The sequence below is a fragment of the Passer domesticus genome, chromosome 5, assembly GCF_036417665.1.
Source record: "Passer domesticus isolate bPasDom1 chromosome 5, bPasDom1.hap1, whole genome shotgun sequence".
NCBI classification, from domain to species: Eukaryota; Metazoa; Chordata; class Aves; order Passeriformes; family Passeridae; genus Passer; species Passer domesticus.
Window position 1 is genome coordinate 6,320,111 of NC_087478.1, and position 18,518 is coordinate 6,338,628.

The following is an 18,518-nucleotide window of genomic DNA, read 5'->3' on the forward strand; positions in this document are numbered from 1 at the left end:
CGGCCTATCAGGGGCGGGCACGGCCTATTAAAGCGGCCATGGCGGGCGGTTGCCTGGCGACCGCTGGCGTCGTGAGGGGCCGGCCGTGAGGGGCGCCGCCATCGCGCCGCGGCCGCCGCTCCGCCCCGCCGGAGAAGAGTTCCCGTTTTGCCTCTCCTGAGCCGAGGTGGGCCGCCTTAAGGGCTGGGTGGGTGGCTGGGTGGGTGGCTGGGTTGTGGCCAGAGCGGTGGGAGCAGGGTGAAGTTAGGGTCGCAGCGCAGTTGCGGGCGCAGGCCGGGACGTCTGGCTGAGCACCTCGGAATGTACAAGGAGCTGCCGGGTAGAGTAGGTAGAAGCCACTGGAAAGAGGGGAACTTAGATTAGATGTTAGGAATTTTTTTTTTTTTTTTTTTTTTTTTTTTTTTTTTTTTACAGTGTGGGCGGTGAGGCACTGGGACAGGTTTCCCAGCGAGGTTTGCTGCCCCAGCCCTGGGACAGTTCAAGGCCTGCTTGGCTGGGGCTTTGACCAGCCTGATCTAATGAAAGGTGTCCCTGCTCATGGCAGGGGGTTGGAACGAAATGGTCTTTAAGGGCCTTTCCAACCCCTTGACACCCTGTGAAATCCCTTACTGGCTGAGAGACCCCAAGCAGGTCCCCTTTGCTGGCTTGGGGTGAGTGATGTAGGCAGCACAGCCATCTCCTGCCACTGCTGTGCCCAGGGCCTCTCCTGCCTGGGGACATGCTGCTCCTTGTCCAGGCTGAGGATGCAGCAGAGCCCCCTGTCCCACTTGATACCCTGGCCTGGAGCCAAGGTGCCCTACTCTTCAGCTTTAGTTTGCTGGTGAATGTGGGTGTGCACCCTAAATGGGTGAAGGCACAGACACCACTCCTCCCCAGCACCAGGAACACAGGCTGTGACCCACAGTCCTGCTCCACCTGCTGACATGGAGCCCCTCACTCATGACAGCCACCCCCCAGTAGCTAATTTTTCAGGACACACCCTGTTCCTGCTCCAGTGGCTGGAAACTTAGTACCCCCACCTATTCCAGTTATCATAGGTGCTCACAGCCCCAGCCTGATTCCCAGAGCTGGCACCAGTGTTCACTCATACACAGGTCTCACCAGGAGCTGGCAGTTTGTCCTTGCAGCACACACACATGTGGAACAGAGTTTGTGCAGAGAGACAGTCAAGGTTTAAGGAGATACAAAAGAGTAGGACAGTCTGTGGTGATCAGGTGTGGGGCTTAGCTGGGCGTGTAATACTGGTCCTGTTTTACACAGGACAGGCTTATTTTATACTCCTTTCTGTCTATTCCCATCTCTGTTTCTCCCTGCTCCTGCACATTCCTCACAGATCTACACAGTTCTGTGGACTCCCACACCTCTCCAAGTCTGGGTTCCCCTGGTTAAGTCTTAGCAGTACAAAGTCCAGGTTGGGCTCCCTGGGTGGCATTCCTGTTGTTTCTTGATATCCCATCTGTTAGTGCTGGAGTTGAGGTTTGTTAATCAGTGTTTGTTTTGTCAGGTCCGTCTCTGCATATTTTGTTTGTTTCCCCCTTTTTCCCAAATTTCCCAACTGACAAGGTCCCTGAACAGATAACCTTGATGGAATTAACATTCTCACACCCTTCACATGCCACAGGTGTGGTTCTCATCCTCACTCTCCTCATTTGCTGCTCAGGTTTGAGTCCCCATGTATTGTTTAATGTCTTTCTGCCTTTCCTGTGACCCCGTGTTGCAGTGAAGGTGGTCCCTGGGCAGATGCCCTAAGGGAGCAGACACTCTCCTCCCACAAACCCTTACAGTTTGTGTAACTATCCAGGAAACCACCATCAGCGAGCCCAGGCTAGTTAGGATTCCACAGTAACTCTGTTATGATTTTTTTAACATTAAAAAATGTGTTCCCAAGGCCAAAGCACTCACTGTTTACCCTAAATCAGGAGCTGGCAAACATTGTCATCTTAGCAAAGTCCACTTCACTGTTCAAAAATTCCCCTTAAATGAAAAGCGTTAAAATTAAACTGAATATTTCCTTACCATTCTCTTGTCTTCTGTATTTGCCTTTGTCTGTCTGTTGTCCTTCGTCTCTTCCCTGAATTCCTGGCTGGAGTACAGCTGTCCCCTGCTCTGGTACAAAGAAAACAGCTCTGTGCCTGGAACTTGGACACACAATAGACACAGAGTACAATTTTTAAATAGCAGCCCCATAACGGGATCCTTTCATTATATGAAGTCACTAAGCTGGAACTTTCAATATATGCTCTTTATTTTTTGGGCAGGAACGCCTGTGGACAGGCACTGTGAATTAATGGTGACTCAAGAAGTGCCAGACCTACCCACATGTCTTGAAGAAAAACCTTCATTAGGTGAATCCAGCACGTCCAGTAAAGAAGTACTTAACACTAATGACATGTAAGTTATCACAGGACACTTAATTTCATTATAGCTGAGCATTTATTAGGATCTAATGTTATTGCTAATCATATTGACTGTCTAAAGTCAATATTGACTGACAACAGTCCTCATCAAACACTGATAAAAAATACAGAGCTTGAAAAATCCTGTGGTGGCTATAAAAGAGCCCTTTGCAGCACAGGAGGAACAAACTTACCCTACTTACTACCCTTAATTTAGAGTAAGGATCTGTGCTTATCCTGTTAATTTGTACTTGATACTTCATAACCAGGTGGGAAAATGACTTTTTTAGTTTAGTAAATGGCTGTTTTCAATTGCAAAATGCTGCAGTGCCTGGTAAAAGAATGCTTGGAATACTGTACTGCAAGAAATGATTTTGCCAGAAAAATGCTCTTTCACATATTTTTATTGATCTCTAATAAACATATTCAATAAGAGATAAAAGGCCCTTTCTTTGTCTCCTGCTGGCTCTCATACAAACAGGTGCAGACTTCTTGCTGCTAGTTCCACATTGTGGTAACAATAATTCTTGATATATTCTTCCCAAATATTTTTATCATGTGGTGCAAGACTTTTTTTTTTCTCCAATTTCTGCTTTTCTAAAAGACTAGTGACATTTTGCATTTGATATGATTTCAACATTCACCTTTTCAAACTCTCTCAAGCTGATATAGGAACTTGCCAAGTAAAGAAATTGGGCAAGGTTTGCAGGCAGCATGGTACCCAGAGGGAAGGAAACTATTCATCCTCTCACTGTAAAATCCAGAAGTTTTCATTCCTTGGAGATGCTTTCCTAGTTATGAAGCTGAAGCTTGGTGACATTTCAAAACTGGGAAAGGACTCATCTCTGATCATACCTGCTAGGCATGGTAGTGATGGGTGTGTTTTGCTGGCAGAAGCAACAAAAGTTCTATTTGAGCAGCAAAATAAGATAGGCTTGGGAAAGCAAATGCAATGAAATTCAGAAGTCAAATTATTTATTTTTTAATGCAGTTCAAATCCATCTCTGCTGAGTATCCACTGCCTGCAATTTTTAATTGCTTTTTTGTTGCTGTTGTTTTTAGTTTGTTTGGGTTTTTTAAAATTTATCTATTTAATTAATTTTCTTTTCAGTTTGACTTTCAGCTTGTCCCAGTTCTGCTCTTCTCAGGTTTAGCAGCTGATTAACCTGTTTGCTGCATCTCAGCAGACTGAACAAATGGGTTTTGTGTGAGGAGGAAGTCAGTGGCAGTCTGTTTGCTTGGGCAAAGGTAGAAAAGGGTGAATTCTGGCAGGTTGTGGGCCTTGTCTCCTTATCCAGTTTATCTCTGAACACCTCATCTCTGTCACTGGCACTGTGGCCATGTCACTGACTGTGCATTTCTCCTTTCCCCTCCTCTCCCATCCTGAGTGTTTGCTGTTCTTCAGTAACAGCCCAGATCTTCATGCTGTGGTTCCCAGTTTGGTGCCACTTCAGGAGCAAGAAAGAAAAATCTGGAAATCTGCCTGCCTGCCCCAAGGGGACAGCAACTGCAGCGATGGGAAATTCAAAAATACTGCATTTAGTATTTTTTTAATTCATCAATATGCACAATTAAATTTTAGGAGGGTTGAGTCAAGATATATATGGAAGTACAGATGAGTTGGGTTTGACATTAAGTAGTGCTTTTAATTTGATTCCAACTGCTTATAACTTTTTCCTTTTTTAACCTCAGACTTTGAGCTCTGTAATTACTTTGTTTTAAAATTTTGTTCTATCCATTACTCTATGCCCCCAACAAAATCACTTGCTTCTGTCTTCTCTATTTAATTTTTTTAAGTCTAATTTCAGGAAGATGCCTGAAGTTTCTAAAGTCATGACAAAAGCTGACATCAAACCAAAATCTGTGCATCGTGCCAAAATATGGTCAAATGATGTAGAGAACTTATACAGATTTCAGCAAGCTGGATACAGAGATGAGGTGGAATATAAACAAGTAAAACAAGTTGATGAGGTAAGATTTAGAACTTTGTAAGAGTTACGACTTTGAACTTCTGTTTCATGTAAAATGATTAAATAAAAATGGAGGTGCTGCTTATTTCCTTTCATTTAGGTTCTGATACAATGTTTTTCCTCACAGGTCTGACTTGAATTCTTGAGCTGTTGTTAACTGTGTAGAATAACTCATTTCACAGAAGTGAAGCAGAAATACTACCCAGCCTGTGTTTTGTTCCCCATCTCTGATGCATTTAGAAGCATCACAGATCTTTTTGAACAGATGTAGCTGATCTCCAAAAGAATCATTCAGTTTTCAGGAAAGAAACATCTCAAAGTGAGCTCTCTGAAGCTTCCCCATTAGTCTGTCAATAGACTTGATAGGAAACTTGTTGATTGTCCATGGAGTCAGTCCTGTGTCATTGCTGCTGCTTCAGTTGGCAGTTGGATTGTGTGGTAGCACAGTCAGGCTTTGTGCACACTCAGAGCTTGGCCTCTATCAAAATGATGGAAATATTTGAGCTGTACTAAAGGCAGTTGTGACACAGGCTCTTGTCAACACCAAGGACTTGTGGCTCTGCTCACTGCAGTTGTGATGCTCCCCAGGACATCAAATGAGCTACTGAGTAGTGGCCAAATATCCAGTGGCTACTCTGGATTCAAAACAGCAACCAACAGGTTAATACAGCAAGCAATATGTAATTTTTATTATATCTCTGTAATTTATCTTCCAAAGCAGCAAATACAGTATGAAGAACACACTTTTAAAATATGCTGACCTCCTGTGCACATAAGAAAGAACAGAAAGTTCCAAGAAACTCACTCCCCATCCAGTTAACTCAAAACACAGCAAAACATTTTGATGTGCATAATAAGATACAGTTTATTATTTTGTCGTGGACTCTGATATCACTACAAAGGCTGTGGTATAATTTTCCGTAACTGCAGAAGGAAATAATGTAATTATTGTGGTAGGATCTGTGTGTTCAAGATTTATGACAGGGCACAGCCCCTGGCAGTTAAACCCTGATGAAAGTTAAAGAACACCACTGACTAATTGTAATGTGAGTGTGCATTCAGTTCCAGCATGCCAGGGCCTGGCAGTGTTTCTCTTTGAACTTACATACTCTGAAATGTCTTGTTTAGTCCATATTGTTGTTACTAAAGATGCAATTATAATGTAGGTGGAATGAATCTTAAGGCTGTTATGCTTAGACAGACAATGCAAATAACACAGCTGTATGCCTGAAGTCATAAGGTAAGTAATGAAACCACTTCTGGGGCTCTCCAATTTGAGAATGCTCTAGTTTGACATCCTGTTGTCAGCTCTGCCTGGAAGAGAAATAAGATGCTTATTACCTGATTTTTAAGGTTTGGTTTAATCAGAAGCAGTCATAGATGCCCAAGCTGAAAGAGCTACCAAAGCTATAAAGCTGTTGAATATGCAAATGCTGAAGCCTTTAAATTAAAGCTTTGCACTATGAAAGAGTGAAGAGCACCAGGGTGATGCTGAGTTTATGTGGGACTGATCCTACTGTCTTTGAGACTGATACAGTCCCACATAAACTCAGCATCACTCTTTAAATTAAAGGCTTCAGCATTTGCATATTCAACAGAAGGATCTGAAAGAAATCCTTAAATACATGTCAGTCTTACAAAAGCAGGCACTTGCAGCTTCTCAGATTACTGAATAACTGAGCAGCATCAATATTATATTCCTAAACAAGGAGTTATAAAAACTTTGACTTGTCCAATTTAAAATAAGCCTGTTAAATATTCTTAGATTCCTATTTCTAGGCTTTTCAAATCACATAACTTTATACTAAACCTGAAAACTGGTTTCTGTCATCTTGTTCTCAATCTGTTTTTAAAAGTTCAGCATGTAAATAGAAAAGTAGTATTTAGATGCAAATGAGGGTTTCCTATGGAAGTATACCCTATATTCCTTGCAATGTCCTGCACAAACATCATTTAATATGAGCATGTTCAGGTGATTTTATATCCTTTCTGTTCTACTTGTAGGTAGAGTGCTGGCCAGAAACTGGATTTGTTAAGAAACTCCAGAGAAGGGACAATACATTCTATTATTACAATAGGCAAAGGGAATGCGAAGACAAAGATGTCCGTAAAGTGAAAATTTATGTGTATTAGTGCTGTTACTGTTCTGGTTGGTTTGTTTACATAAATTGTTTCTTAAGACCTGTAAGTAAATGAACTGTGTAATCTGGCTTGCCTAAAGATCCATCTCATGCTTAGATAGAAAGGGGAGTGCTGGAAATGAAGAGAAGCCTGACCTATAAACATAGAAACTTTACTTTTTCCTTCCTATAACTAAAAGTCTTATTATTCCTCATTCTCCTGGTTGCAAATGCTTTGACATAAAGCTAAAAAGCTGGTAAATGGGCATCATATATTTCAATTAACTGTATAACATCCATTGTAAGTACCAGCATCAATCTTCATTCCAAACAATAGAATCTAGTTGACACTGGTTAATGTCAGCCACAGTATCTTAGGGCAGCTAAAGGTTATGAGACTCCAAAGGGCCAAAGTGAGGCCAGGGCACTGACTGACATTTCCTTGGAGCAGAGCAAGAAAAACAAGCAAAGAATTTAAGTGAAAGATGCTGAACAATCAAGTAACAATGGCCAGTGCTGAGCTGCAGATATAAAGACTGGTTATTGTGATAGAAGGAATCACAACATAAATGTCTTTTTGTTTATCCCCAAAGTATTTTTGTCAGGTGCCAGTATTAATTACTCAAAGAGGAAGTATTAATTGACTTAGCAGCATATTCCTTCTTGCAGAGGTGGATTGTGAATTCACAGGTGTTGGGAACATGGAGTATAAAACTCCAGGAAGAACATGAAATCCATACTCAGTAATATTTAGGGGAAAGTGACATACACAGATGATATGTGGGATTTCTGGGCAGAATTCATCTCATCTAACTTGAAATGTCACATTATCAACATCCACACCTGATCCTGTCATTTGGACAGCCTTTGTTCTGAATAGAGAGAAGCTCTTGTGGGCACAATTAATTTATTTTAAGTGCAGCTATGTAATGTTTTCTTTGAATGTGCTGCTGTGACATCAGCTCTGCAGCAGCTGCCCATATCTGGGCTTCTGAGATACTCAATGAAGATGAGAGACTGTACTTACCTTCACTCATGAAGGGATTTAATTAAAATATTTTGAGATGCCAAAACTCTTGATAATTGACCAACAGAACAGACTTGTTGTGTAAACCACTGGGTGTGTTTGAGGTAGTTACAAAAAATTTGTTATTGATATTTCCTATCTCTAGACTGTTGACCAAGGGTATCTAAACTTAGATTTAGGCAGGAGTTAGCAGTGTACATTTGGCCACCTATCTTATGGATATTCTTCATTTATTTGAGCCTAAGATGGAAGCAGACTCAAGATAAGAAATAGAAGACTTACAGCTCCTAGTCAAAGTAACTAGTATGAGTTTATATTTAAAAGGCTTCATTAACAATGATTGCTGATGATCTCATCTTATTTAGACCACTTGGAAAGTTTTAGCTTAAATTTGTATGAGCTCTGTTAGGGAAGTGACTGAAAGATACTCTGAGGCAACTATGAAACTTATATTCCCAGAAGGTTTTAATGGCATATAGAGAGTTACTGCAATGTAGAGAAATAAAGCATTGCTGCAATGAATGCCATTTCAGCCTTTCATTATGATTTCTTTTATGCTTGGAATGCTCTGGATATACTTTTTAAAGTCACGACTTTTTACATACTTTGCAGTTAAATAGTGGAAACAGAGCAATTACCAGATAACCCATCTATTTTGTCACTTTAGTTTAGTGGATCTCACTTTGTTAACTTTATAGGTTCCTAAAAACAAAATATTCCAGTGGCCTTTAAAGAATTTCACAAAAAATAGATGTGGTGTATAGCCAGCTCAAATTTATTGTCAGAAATTATTGCTAACAGCACACATAGAAGAAGTGAGAACATTTGGTACAGCCATTTTCTCAGTGTATAAAAAAGACATAGTTGGGCATTTGAGAACAGGAATTAAAACTGCAGGTAACTTTTTAGGATTTAATGTGAATTTTTTTCCTCAAGAAAAATGTTTAGAAGTTGAAACGCATATAAGAGATTATTCTGGCATTCTCTCATTTTACCTAACTATCCTCAATATTTTTGCAATGTTGCTGGATGCTTCTGTCTGTATTTTAAAACCATGAGTGTGCATTTCATGTAGTCCATGGATATTTCACTTCAAATGAATAGCATGGGAATTCATGTTCCACTTTATATGAGTTGACAGATCCTTCCCACTTTGAGAGAGTGAGTTACCTAGATATTGCTTACATTTTTCATCACTGTCAATGTAAAAACGATTGAATGTCACTGTGATATTTAAAAGATTCACAGGATGAAAGATAAGCCTTGTAATTAGTAAGACCAGTTTACAGAGATGGCCTTTGTCAACTCAAGACTGGTGAATCTGGGAATTCTCTCAGTTCATTAGCAAAACAGCAGGTTTTGTACTAGCAGTGTTGGTTTTAGTTATAATTGTCCTTTGACATCCAGTTTGTGCTAAACTTAAGATGATGTGGCCACTCCTCCAGCCTGCCAAAGTTCTTCCTGACCAGGCTTTGGCATTCAGCTGTGCTGGCTGAGCATGAAGCTGATGCTTGAGCACCAACAAGGTTTCCTCTGCTGCCTGTGTGCTGGATGTATCTTTCACTTGGAAGACCTGTCAAAAGAACTCAGTGTTTTCCCTTATCTGATACATCTGATAAGAGAAATATCTGAAATATTTCTTAACTGAAATATCCCTACCTCAGTTTTAAGCAGGTGGAGAGCTGTGAGCTCACTTGTCTCTTAAGCTTAGTTATGAAGGAGTATCAGAAGTAAGTGATCTGGGGAAGCTGTGCTTCATTTAAAGGTGACACAACAGTACTTATCAACATAAATGGTTTCTGAACATCATTGTACAAACTCTTTTACTGAATTTTAAAGAGATAAAGCACATATTTCAAATTTTATTGCCCAGAGATGACAATATGTGCTAGTTTTCTGATTTGAGTCTTAGTAAAAAGTAATTATGTAAAAAATACTTTCCCAGGTACTTATCTGTTGGTATTTCTCTTATCAGGGAATACTGTAATGCTCTCAGTGGCATTTGCAGCAGCTCAAGGAATGGCTGGTGGCAAGGCTCTGTTAGCTTGCAGCTGCCTAAGCCTGATCTACTTGGTCTAATTTTAATTCCCTTCATAGTTCTGTACAAGAATAATAAATCCTTTCTGTGCCTGTAGAAGCTCACAAGAGTAGGGAAAACAAAGTTCCAAGATGTACTCTTCAGGCTTTGTGTTTGCCTGCTACACGTGAAATGACAAGAGTGCAACCTGGGGTGTTCCAGGCTGCTGTGCTCTGCTTTTCAGGTTTTAGTGGAATCCATTTTGGAACAGTGTTTTCTGACAGTGCTACCATGGTTGTTTGACTGCTTTGCAGTCACAGCAGCTCAAAGCTCCACGCAGAAGGATGGTAGAGTTGTTTTGATTTTCACTTAGGCACCCAAATGGACAGTTGTTTTTCCATCTCTGAAGACAGCTGAACCTCAACCTTTTGGTTTTCAAGCATGGTTCCCTTGTTTCAAAGTGTTGAAAATGGTTGGCCTCAAACTCATTAAAAACGACTTCCTAGCTCAGCAGTTGTTGGTGCTGCTTTTCCTCACATTGTTGATACAAACGAGGGCTGCCTGAAAGCAGCTGGAATGGAGTTCCCCTCTGCTCCTTGCAGCTTCTCTCCTGGTACTTCAGTTCCACTGAATTTATCTTATTCATTGGACCTGCTTTCTCAGTAACCTGCTTGTGCTTGAACACCTCTTAACAACTGTAATTACTTTAAAAAATGCACAATTTCTTTCTTGTTGCAATTGAGACTTGGCATTTAATTAAAGTCTGAAGCACAGCACCCTCACAAACAGCATTTGGGATGGTGACTGGGGAATGTCTACTGACAGCAGAGTTCCAGGGTGGCACCCAAAAAATTACTGCAATGTAACTTTGAACAAACATAATCATTTTTATGGATGCTTTGTTCTGCCAGTGTATTTACATCTCTCAGTGTTGAGATAGAGTATCTTTGCTGCTTGTTGCTTTTGTGGCTCTTTTTTCCCCTCAATACTCTCCCATATTCTCTGCCTTCACAGGCACTCCACACTCATGGATCCCTTGAAAAGCCTGTCCAGTGTCCTCTGTCCTGGCTCCATCAACCAGCCCTGGCTCAGACCTTGAGTCTTTTCCGGGGCCTGGCACACAGCAAAGGAAATCAAGGATGGGATTTAATAAGAAGGCAGGCCAGACTGCATGGATCAGGGCCAGGGCCCAGCCAGGTGATTGTCCTGTCCAAACACTTGCTGTCACGTCTGATCCCTCCAGCCTCCTTCCTTGTCATCTTCCCATATTTGTTCCACCCTGATCCTTCCCTTCCTGTGTCTTTGCTCATTTCTGTAAACATCCTGTAGTAAGTTTTGTTCAGTCCCCCAAGCTCCCTCACATACACCTCTAATTTCACACTAACCATGTTTTCTCCATCTTATCAATTACAATATAGAGGCAGATCCTCTCCAAAACCAGAGTAGGTCCTTTAATGGCCCATCAGCCAGTGCCTGGCAAGTTCTGGCTTCCCTTACTGTCTCTCTAATCACCTGCTCATTAATGGTTGTGTGCCTGTGTGTTTAAATCACTGTTTTCCTCGTTATTTGTTATTTCTGTGATACGGAGTAACCAGACCATTTACTGGAGCAGATGCTCTGCAGTTTCACACGTCCTGTGGCAGCTCCCGAGGCAGGCGCTTGGCGGTGCTCTGAGGATGGTGGGGAGGCACCCACGCACCCGAGCCCGGGGAGGTACGGGAAGGGAATGCCCAGAAGGAGGAGGAGGAGGGGGAAAGGGAAGGGAGGGAAGAAGGGGACGGGTTCAGGGAAGGACGAGCAGGTTAAAGAGTCAAGCACACAGATGCATCAGCATTTTGCCAGCAATCTCGTGCTCACAGAAACCTCCTCCCCTGCTGGCAGCTCTTGCTGGTTGGGGAAGTAGGATGTGGTCCCAGCTCCTCGCTGCAGATGTTCCTCCTGCCTTGGCAGGAGCACCCAAATACCTCATCCAAGTGGGAGCTGTCCTGCTCGGGTGGATAAACTGCTGCCAGCTGCTTGGGGGATGGAGCAAAAAGCAGGGGGCCTGGATATATGGCAGGCTCTTCATGTTTGCCCGGGGTGTCTAGAGGATGTCTGCTGTGCTGTCCTGGGGAGCATCCTGTGCCAAGTACATGATGTTCCAGCCAGGGCTGGGTTGTGAGCGAGGAGCAGCCAGCAGGTGGGCTGCGAGTGAGAGGAGAAAAGTGCTTGGATGCTGTGCCTGGAGAGATGGGCTGGAGCCAGGCACATGCAACACAGGGATGTGTTGGGCAGTGTTTCTGGAGAAGAGAGCCCCATGTCCCTGCAGAGCAGCTTCTTTCCATGGCTCTGGTTTCCCAAAGCTACAGACAGTGGAGCTCTTGCTCCGTGGTGGTTACAAGGTGCCAACTCCTATCCTAACCTCCCTGAGATACATGTCCATCTTGTTCAGAAGGAACTTGAGTCACAGTCCTTCTGGACCCTTCTTCCCTCCACTGGACCCTTCAAAAAGGAGGAGGTCTGTGGACCAGGGCTGAAAGATCACTGTTTGGAGGAGATGCTAATTAAAAACATGAAATATCTCTTTGGTAGCCTATCACTCACAACTTTGGCCTCAGCAAATGAGAAACATTACTACACGTGCAACCATAAAGACAGAGATTTATTTAAACATCAGTGGATTAATATCTTGTCAGACCAGAGCAATATTTCAACAGAGAAGATAGATAGATGACAGAGAGATAGATCTGAAGGAGGAGCTCAGAAGAGATATTCATTGCCATAGAATGTATATTGCAAACAGATTATTGAGAATGCAAGGCAACAGAAACAGAAATATAAAAACTTAAGTATGTTTAGACAGTAAGAAGACATTAAAATATCACTGGGAATCTTAACTTAGGAATAGTTTCTCTGTTATTTACAATCTTACCATTTATATTCATTAGATGGGAAAAACATCACACCAAATGTTCATAATTCCTGCTTTACTATATCAGAGCAAGGTAGTAGGATCTATGTATACCAGATGAAATAATTTACAATCTGTAGCTGAGGAGGATGTGAAACATCACCTGCTAAATACAAACACTTTAAGTTCAGAAGTCTGGGGTCATGTACACTTCCATTCTTAAGATCAGCAGCTCAGTACTCTCATTTCACTAACTTTAGATCTTAACAAACTTTGGAACACTGGAGAGGTGCCAGAGGACTGATGGAGAGTCAACATGAACCAGGACTTAAAAGGGAATGATACTGGACTGGATAAACAGACTCTAATCAGGGATAAATTAATGAAGTGGTTACACTGGGCCTCTGTCAATAGAGGTTAATAAGTATTTTCCACTCTGCTTCACTGATCAGACACATCTTGTATGATACAGACAAGGTGGATACAGAGATGTAAGACAGATGCAGAGCAGGCAGAGGTTTTTTTTCTGGAACATTAATTTACTGCCTGAGGACTAACACAGTTTCCAAACACTGCCATCAGTCTCAGCCCAGAGTTACCTGACTATAAGCAGTGACTCGTGCTGTGTGAGATCCCCAAAAGAGAGTTCCCACCTCTCGCTTGGGATGGAGCCCTCATTCCTCAGACTCCATGAAATCCATAAACTGTAGTAAGATAACAGCTCCCTGGTGCCAGTAGGATTTGCATGACTTGCTTTTCAATTCAGAGGCTGTAGCCACTGCAGGTTTTGAATTGCACATGCCCATGGAGGAGAAAAAACAAAAACCTGCGGCTGGAGCAGTGCCAGCTGGAAACATTTCAGCACAAAAGGCAGCAGTCTGGATTTCAGGCAGATGTTTTAGTCAGCCTCTGGCTAGCCATCGTTTAATGGAGCATGTACCTCAGGAATATTGAGTTTTGGGAAGAAAATCTCCTTCTCCTGGATGTGCTTGGCTGGCAGGTAGCCTTGAGGTGTCTTGGGAAGATGGCACAGACCCTCGCTGCTGGTGGGATAACCTCTCAAAGCATGCTTGCTGCGGGCAAAGAAGGTTTTTCATCTCACCTCTCTGCAGAGAATCACAAAACCCTGCATTCCAAGGCTGTGGTAGTGCCAAAGGGGAGCATATGCACATACTAAGGAAGGAAAAATAGGTGCATAATTTTCTTTTCTGTTCATCCCACTGTGGAAAGCTTAAATGACAAGATGGAAATCCTGCAAAATCAGGAGGTGGTACTGCTGCTCTGTGTCCTTTTGCTATTCAAAGTAGCTTTTTCCTTCTTGAAGATCAGTACCAATGCAGATTTCCCTGTGATGTTCCTGCCACCCATGGCGGGGTGAGGGGTGATGTCTGACTTGCAGATGAAGGGCTGTTTTCCTGTTCAGCTGCTGTGTAACCACCGGTGTCACACTGAGCTCCATCCTCTGCTCTTCAAAGGGGTATTTTGAAGCAGCCCCATAGCTGCTGTCCCACTTAATGTCTGCCACCAGCTCAGAGGAGCAGTTGGTAAACAGTTTATACATCTATCAGAAGCCCAGGAGGGAAATTTGCATTGTATATGCATACTTGTGCATATATTAATGAAATGTTTATATTTTTGAAGATAGTTTTTCTCAAAAATAAAAAAAATATTGAGGAAATTTTTCTCTAAATCTATTGAATGTTGAGTCTCTGCTGAGATTTTGGAGTATGAAGGAGTAGATGTGAAAGCTTCTGAAATTAATGAATTTCAGAAGTAAGTAAGATAATATAAAAGAGGGAGAATCCACAATCCTCATAAAACTCAAATGCTGAAAAATCCACAGGAGAATGAAAATTATAATGAATAATTCAGACAATACATCCTTGAATGAGAATGTTTCAGCTTGCTCATTTGCTCAGTCTCTCATCTGATCTCCAAGAACTAAACTTAAATGTGAAAAAAGTGAAATAAGTAGTTTTTCAGAACTGTTTGAAGCCCTCTGTCTGCATTCTGGAGCTTGGAGGTTTGCCACGGGCTGAGGTTTGCACAGGATCTGTGTGCTCGTGCCTCCCTCTGCTGACTGCTTCCCCAGACCTCTCTCTCCTTGGCTGCAAATCTTAAAAGGCCGTGGTTGTTTTCCCCCTCCCACTGGGCTGATGTTCCTCCCCATGTCCCAGGCAATGACAGTAAAATCTGGGGAGCTGTTGGGTACGTGCTGCTCCCAGCCCCACAGTGACAGTGGGTGTCACCCCAGCAGCCCTGTGTTCCCTTTGTGGCATCTGCCCCATGGGTCACAGTGCCACTCAGCTTCTCCATTAACTTTAAATTAAAGCATCCTTGTTCCGGAGAAAAACTCTGAAAGCAGTAAGGCAGAGACTCAAGGAAAGTCACCATAAACTGAGAGATGCAGGCAGAGACCTTTGGCTGCATCACTAGATTACACCTGGGGTGTACTTGAAATACTTAGAAACTTCCTGTCCTCTCAGCAGAATATGTGCCCCCAGCAAAGGCAAGAAATGTACAATCTCAGCAAGGCAGGATTAAGTGAAAATCATAAAATCATGCCCCCTGCTCTGGGGGGAACATGGCTGTCCTCAAGCTGGTTGTCCCTTGATGATCTGCCAGAGTCGGGTGACCTTTCTATAGAGGGAGTCAAACCCAGCTCTTCTGGGATGATGGAGAGGGATCTCAGTGTTGTAAATGTCTTGTCCATTTATTCCTCTTCCAGAGTATTTCCTCAGGTTGGGGGCCGATAGAGATGAGAGTAAAATCTATTCTAGCAAACCAAGATTGTTAGTCAGGTTTCCTTTGGATTTGAAAACAGTGAAAACAGCTCCTGGATGCCCCAGGAGTTTTGTGTTGTGGAAGCTTTGTTAGAAAGCTCTGAGGAAACTGCTATCCTTTCAAAATAAAGTGTGCCAAGTAGAATAGTCCCATGGCTGTCATGCTGGGAGCTGAGGGCTGATTTAATAGTGCAAAAACCAACTGCCAGGCTGCAATCAGTAATGGCTGTGTAGGGAAGCTGAAATTGCTACGGGGACGGAGACAGGAGAGCAGGCTCTGCTCTTGCTGGAGCTGAGACCAAGATAAATGGCAGCAGAAAACCCCTGCTACCAAAGAGTTATGGAATAAATTGATGCATTAGAAGCCCCAGCACATTAGATCACTAGAAGGGACACACACAGCATCAGGGAGCCAGGTCAGTGAGGGGCTGAAGGCAGCACTGCCTGCCCAGATGAGTTACTGACCTCCACCCTGGGACTCCAGCAGCCAGCTGGTGAGTTACAGAGGCTGCAGCATCAGTGACAGTGACATATAATTAGCCTTGGGATATATTGAAATTTTCATATATGTGCTGAAGTAAACCTTCACCCAGAGTGCAGAGAAAAACACATGATGACTTTTAATATAAATAAAATATTAGACAGGAGAAAGCATATAGTCTTTTATAGTCTATGGTGCTGATGTTCTGAAGAGACTCCAAAGCTCTCTGCAATTTATGGGCCAAATCTATTTCTAGGAAGTAATGCCAGGAATATTTTTGAGGAAGGAGAGCTAAAGCTCAGCACGCAAACCTTGGAACTGCTGTAACAGCCGCAGCCAAATGTAATAAATGTAAAGTACACTAAATAAGACCAAAGGAGTTGTGTCCAACCTGAGCAGTACAAATCCATCCAATGTTAAATCATCCAAGATTTCCTTTGATATTACTTCCTCTATTAAACAGCAAGTTGTTTTTTATTTCAGACCTAAGAAGCATAGCTATTTTTCACTGAAGGTTGATATATTTACTTTGAATTGTAGAAAGAAGTGAATCTGTTTGGTCTGTTACATTAGTGGCTCAATCAGATTCTCATCAGATTAGAGCTGCTAAAAAGTGATCACATCACCCAGGAAGCACTCTGATGCACAAGTGAGTGGTCCAGGTTGGTTAAGTGTAGAAGACGTAGCACTTAAAAAACAAGATACTATAACAAAGCATGGGCTGAGAAACAATTAACTCCCTTGTTCAAATATTCCCTGATTATTGATTCATTGATTATTATGCACAAGTAACAATTGGTGGTTTTCAGCAAGTTTTGCCTGTGTTTTGCATTTGTTCTCAGTTATTCAGTGGATGCTGGAAGAAGGTTATGTCCCTTTGTCCTACGGAGCCATAACTCCAAGTTTAAATGATGCAGCACACTCCCACAGTCACCCTCTCCAGCACTGCCATGCCCCACCCAGACCCTACAAACCCTCAGTATTTAATCTGGGCACAGCCAGAGCCTGCTCAGGAGTATAATTAATACACAAGTACTGAAAAATGAGCATAGAACCAACTGTTCTGTAGGTTAAGAGCACTCGTGTGCCAGGAAGCCACATCCTTCACACCATGGGATTGTTTGTTACCAAGTGGCTCAAGAGGACATGAAGAGTCTCTCCACTGGGTCTGGAGACCCTTCTTCCCCAGTGCTCACCCTGGGAACAGAGGGTTACAGGAGGCTTTGTGCTTCCCACCCAGTACTTCAGCTCAGGACACATCTCGTTGAAGCTGTGATAATTTCCCAGCCTCACTTGAGTTCAGTGCTTCTCCCCTTTGAATCTGTGATAATTTCCCGGCCTCACTTGAGTTCAGTGCTTTTCCCTGTTGAAGCTGTGATAATTTCCCAGCCTCACTTGAGCTCAGTGCTTTTCCCTGTTGAAGCTGTGATAATTTCCCAGCCTCACTTGAGTTCAGTGCTTTTCCCCGTTGAAGCTGTGATAATTTCCCAGCCTCACTTGAGCTCAGTGCTTTTCCCCTCCGAGGCGGTGCTTTGGTCTCTGAGGTTGAGCTCAGAGGCCCAGAGCAGAGGGAGAGCTCCAGAGCCCCAGCCCTGCCTGCACAGCCCGGCCCCAGGGCAAGCAGCACTTGAGACCTAAAATGACAGAAATGTTTCGCAAGAGAAGCTGATTTCACCGGGCTCTTGCTCAACAGCTGGGGAGCTCCCAGAGCCATGGTCTGTGGCCTGCAGGAGGACCTTGGTGACAGGAATTGGAGCCACCAACAGCACGACTGCTCTGACAGCTCATATCTGCAGCTGGTGTTCTTCTTTCTGATCTTTTCACCTACAGAGCTGGCCTATAAATCTCTTCTATTCAGCAAGAAGGAAATGACCATACTATTTCTGCTGAATTCCAGTGATATTCAGGGGAATTTGTCTCTCAGGGCAAAAAGCCCTCTGGAATTCCTGGAGAGAGCAGGGTTGGGGGAAACCACAGAGCTTATTTGAACGAAAAGCTTAAAATCTGTCCTGGAAGCCACAACATTTAATGCATCTTTATTGGTTTCTTTTCATCCTAAAATGCACTTGGAGAAAGGTTATATCCATGATGGTCTGGAGCACATACAAGAGAAAAGCTATTTTCTGAGACCAAGCAATGTAAATAGAAAAAATGAAATTAATTTAAAAGAAAAAAGGACCCCAAACCAATATAAATTAAGTAAAAAATAAATAAAAATGTAAATAAAACTATAATTATAAAATTAAAATAAATTTTAAAATAACAATAAAATTAATCCCCCCAGGCTTTCTCACATGCAAACCTGTCATCAGCTCCAAGGTAGCAGCAGCAGCTGGGACATGGGATAGCTTTAGCTAAGGACTGTATACAGCAAAAGTGTTTTACTGCTACCAATCCTAGCTCCAGGGACAATCCCTCTCTTTTATCTAGTTTAGGTGGGCAACTCATGTAGGAGACCAGGAAGAGCAGATGCGAGTTCATTTTTCAGCTCTAGCAGCATCAGATGTTATAAATAAATAAATAAATAAATAAATAAATGTGCCCCTAAAAATAAAGTAAAATAGAATAAAGAAGAATAAATGACAAAATAAAAAATACAACGGCTGTAAAATAAAGGTTAGGTTGGACATCAGGAAAAGGTTTTACACCCAGGGGATGGCTGGGCACTGGAGCAGGCTCCGCAGGGCAGCGCTCACAGCGCTGAGCCTGACAGAGCTCAGGAAGGGTTTGGACAATGCTCCCAGGCACAGGGTGAGGTTTGTGGGGTGTCCTGTGCACGGCCAGGTCCCTTTGTTACTTTTGGGTCCCTTCCAACTCAGGATATTCTGCTTCTG

General features: G+C 42.7%; 1 protein-coding gene across 5 annotated transcripts; it reads left to right on the top strand.

Annotated features, from left to right (window-relative positions):
- Positions 1 to 32: 32 nt before the first annotated feature.
- On the top strand, positions 33 to 17,037 carry MEIG1 (meiosis/spermiogenesis associated 1). Of its 5 annotated transcripts, none has more exons than XM_064421835.1 (6): positions 33 to 166; positions 2,259 to 2,391; positions 4,205 to 4,367; positions 10,545 to 10,727; positions 11,126 to 11,243; positions 12,681 to 16,714. In XM_064421835.1, the coding sequence occupies exons 2-6, from the start codon at positions 2,288 to 2,290 to the stop codon at positions 12,722 to 12,724; spliced, it is 612 nt and encodes a 203-aa protein (XP_064277905.1). In that variant the 5' UTR covers positions 33 to 166; positions 2,259 to 2,287; the 3' UTR covers positions 12,725 to 16,714. The 5 variants fall into 5 exon arrangements, with proteins under 5 accessions (XP_064277905.1, XP_064277906.1, XP_064277907.1 ...); XM_064421836.1 differs by having other exon boundaries at positions 11,143 to 11,243; XM_064421837.1 differs by lacking the exons at positions 11,126 to 11,243; positions 12,681 to 16,714 and adding an exon at positions 16,754 to 17,037.
- The last annotated feature ends 1,481 nt before the right edge of the window (positions 17,038 to 18,518 follow it).

Excerpts from the sequence above, each read along its gene's own strand:
- MEIG1 (XM_064421835.1), top strand. The coding sequence starts at position 2,288 with ATGGTGACTCAAGAAGTGCCAGACCTACCCACATGTCTTGAAGAAAAA. Across the intron at positions 2,392-4,204 it reads GTACTTAACACTAATGACAT|GAAGATGCCTGAAGTTTCTA; the intron begins GTAAGTTATCAC and ends GTCTAATTTCAG. Across the intron at positions 4,368-10,544 it reads AAGTAAAACAAGTTGATGAG|GCACTCCACACTCATGGATC; the intron begins GTAAGATTTAGA and ends CTGCCTTCACAG.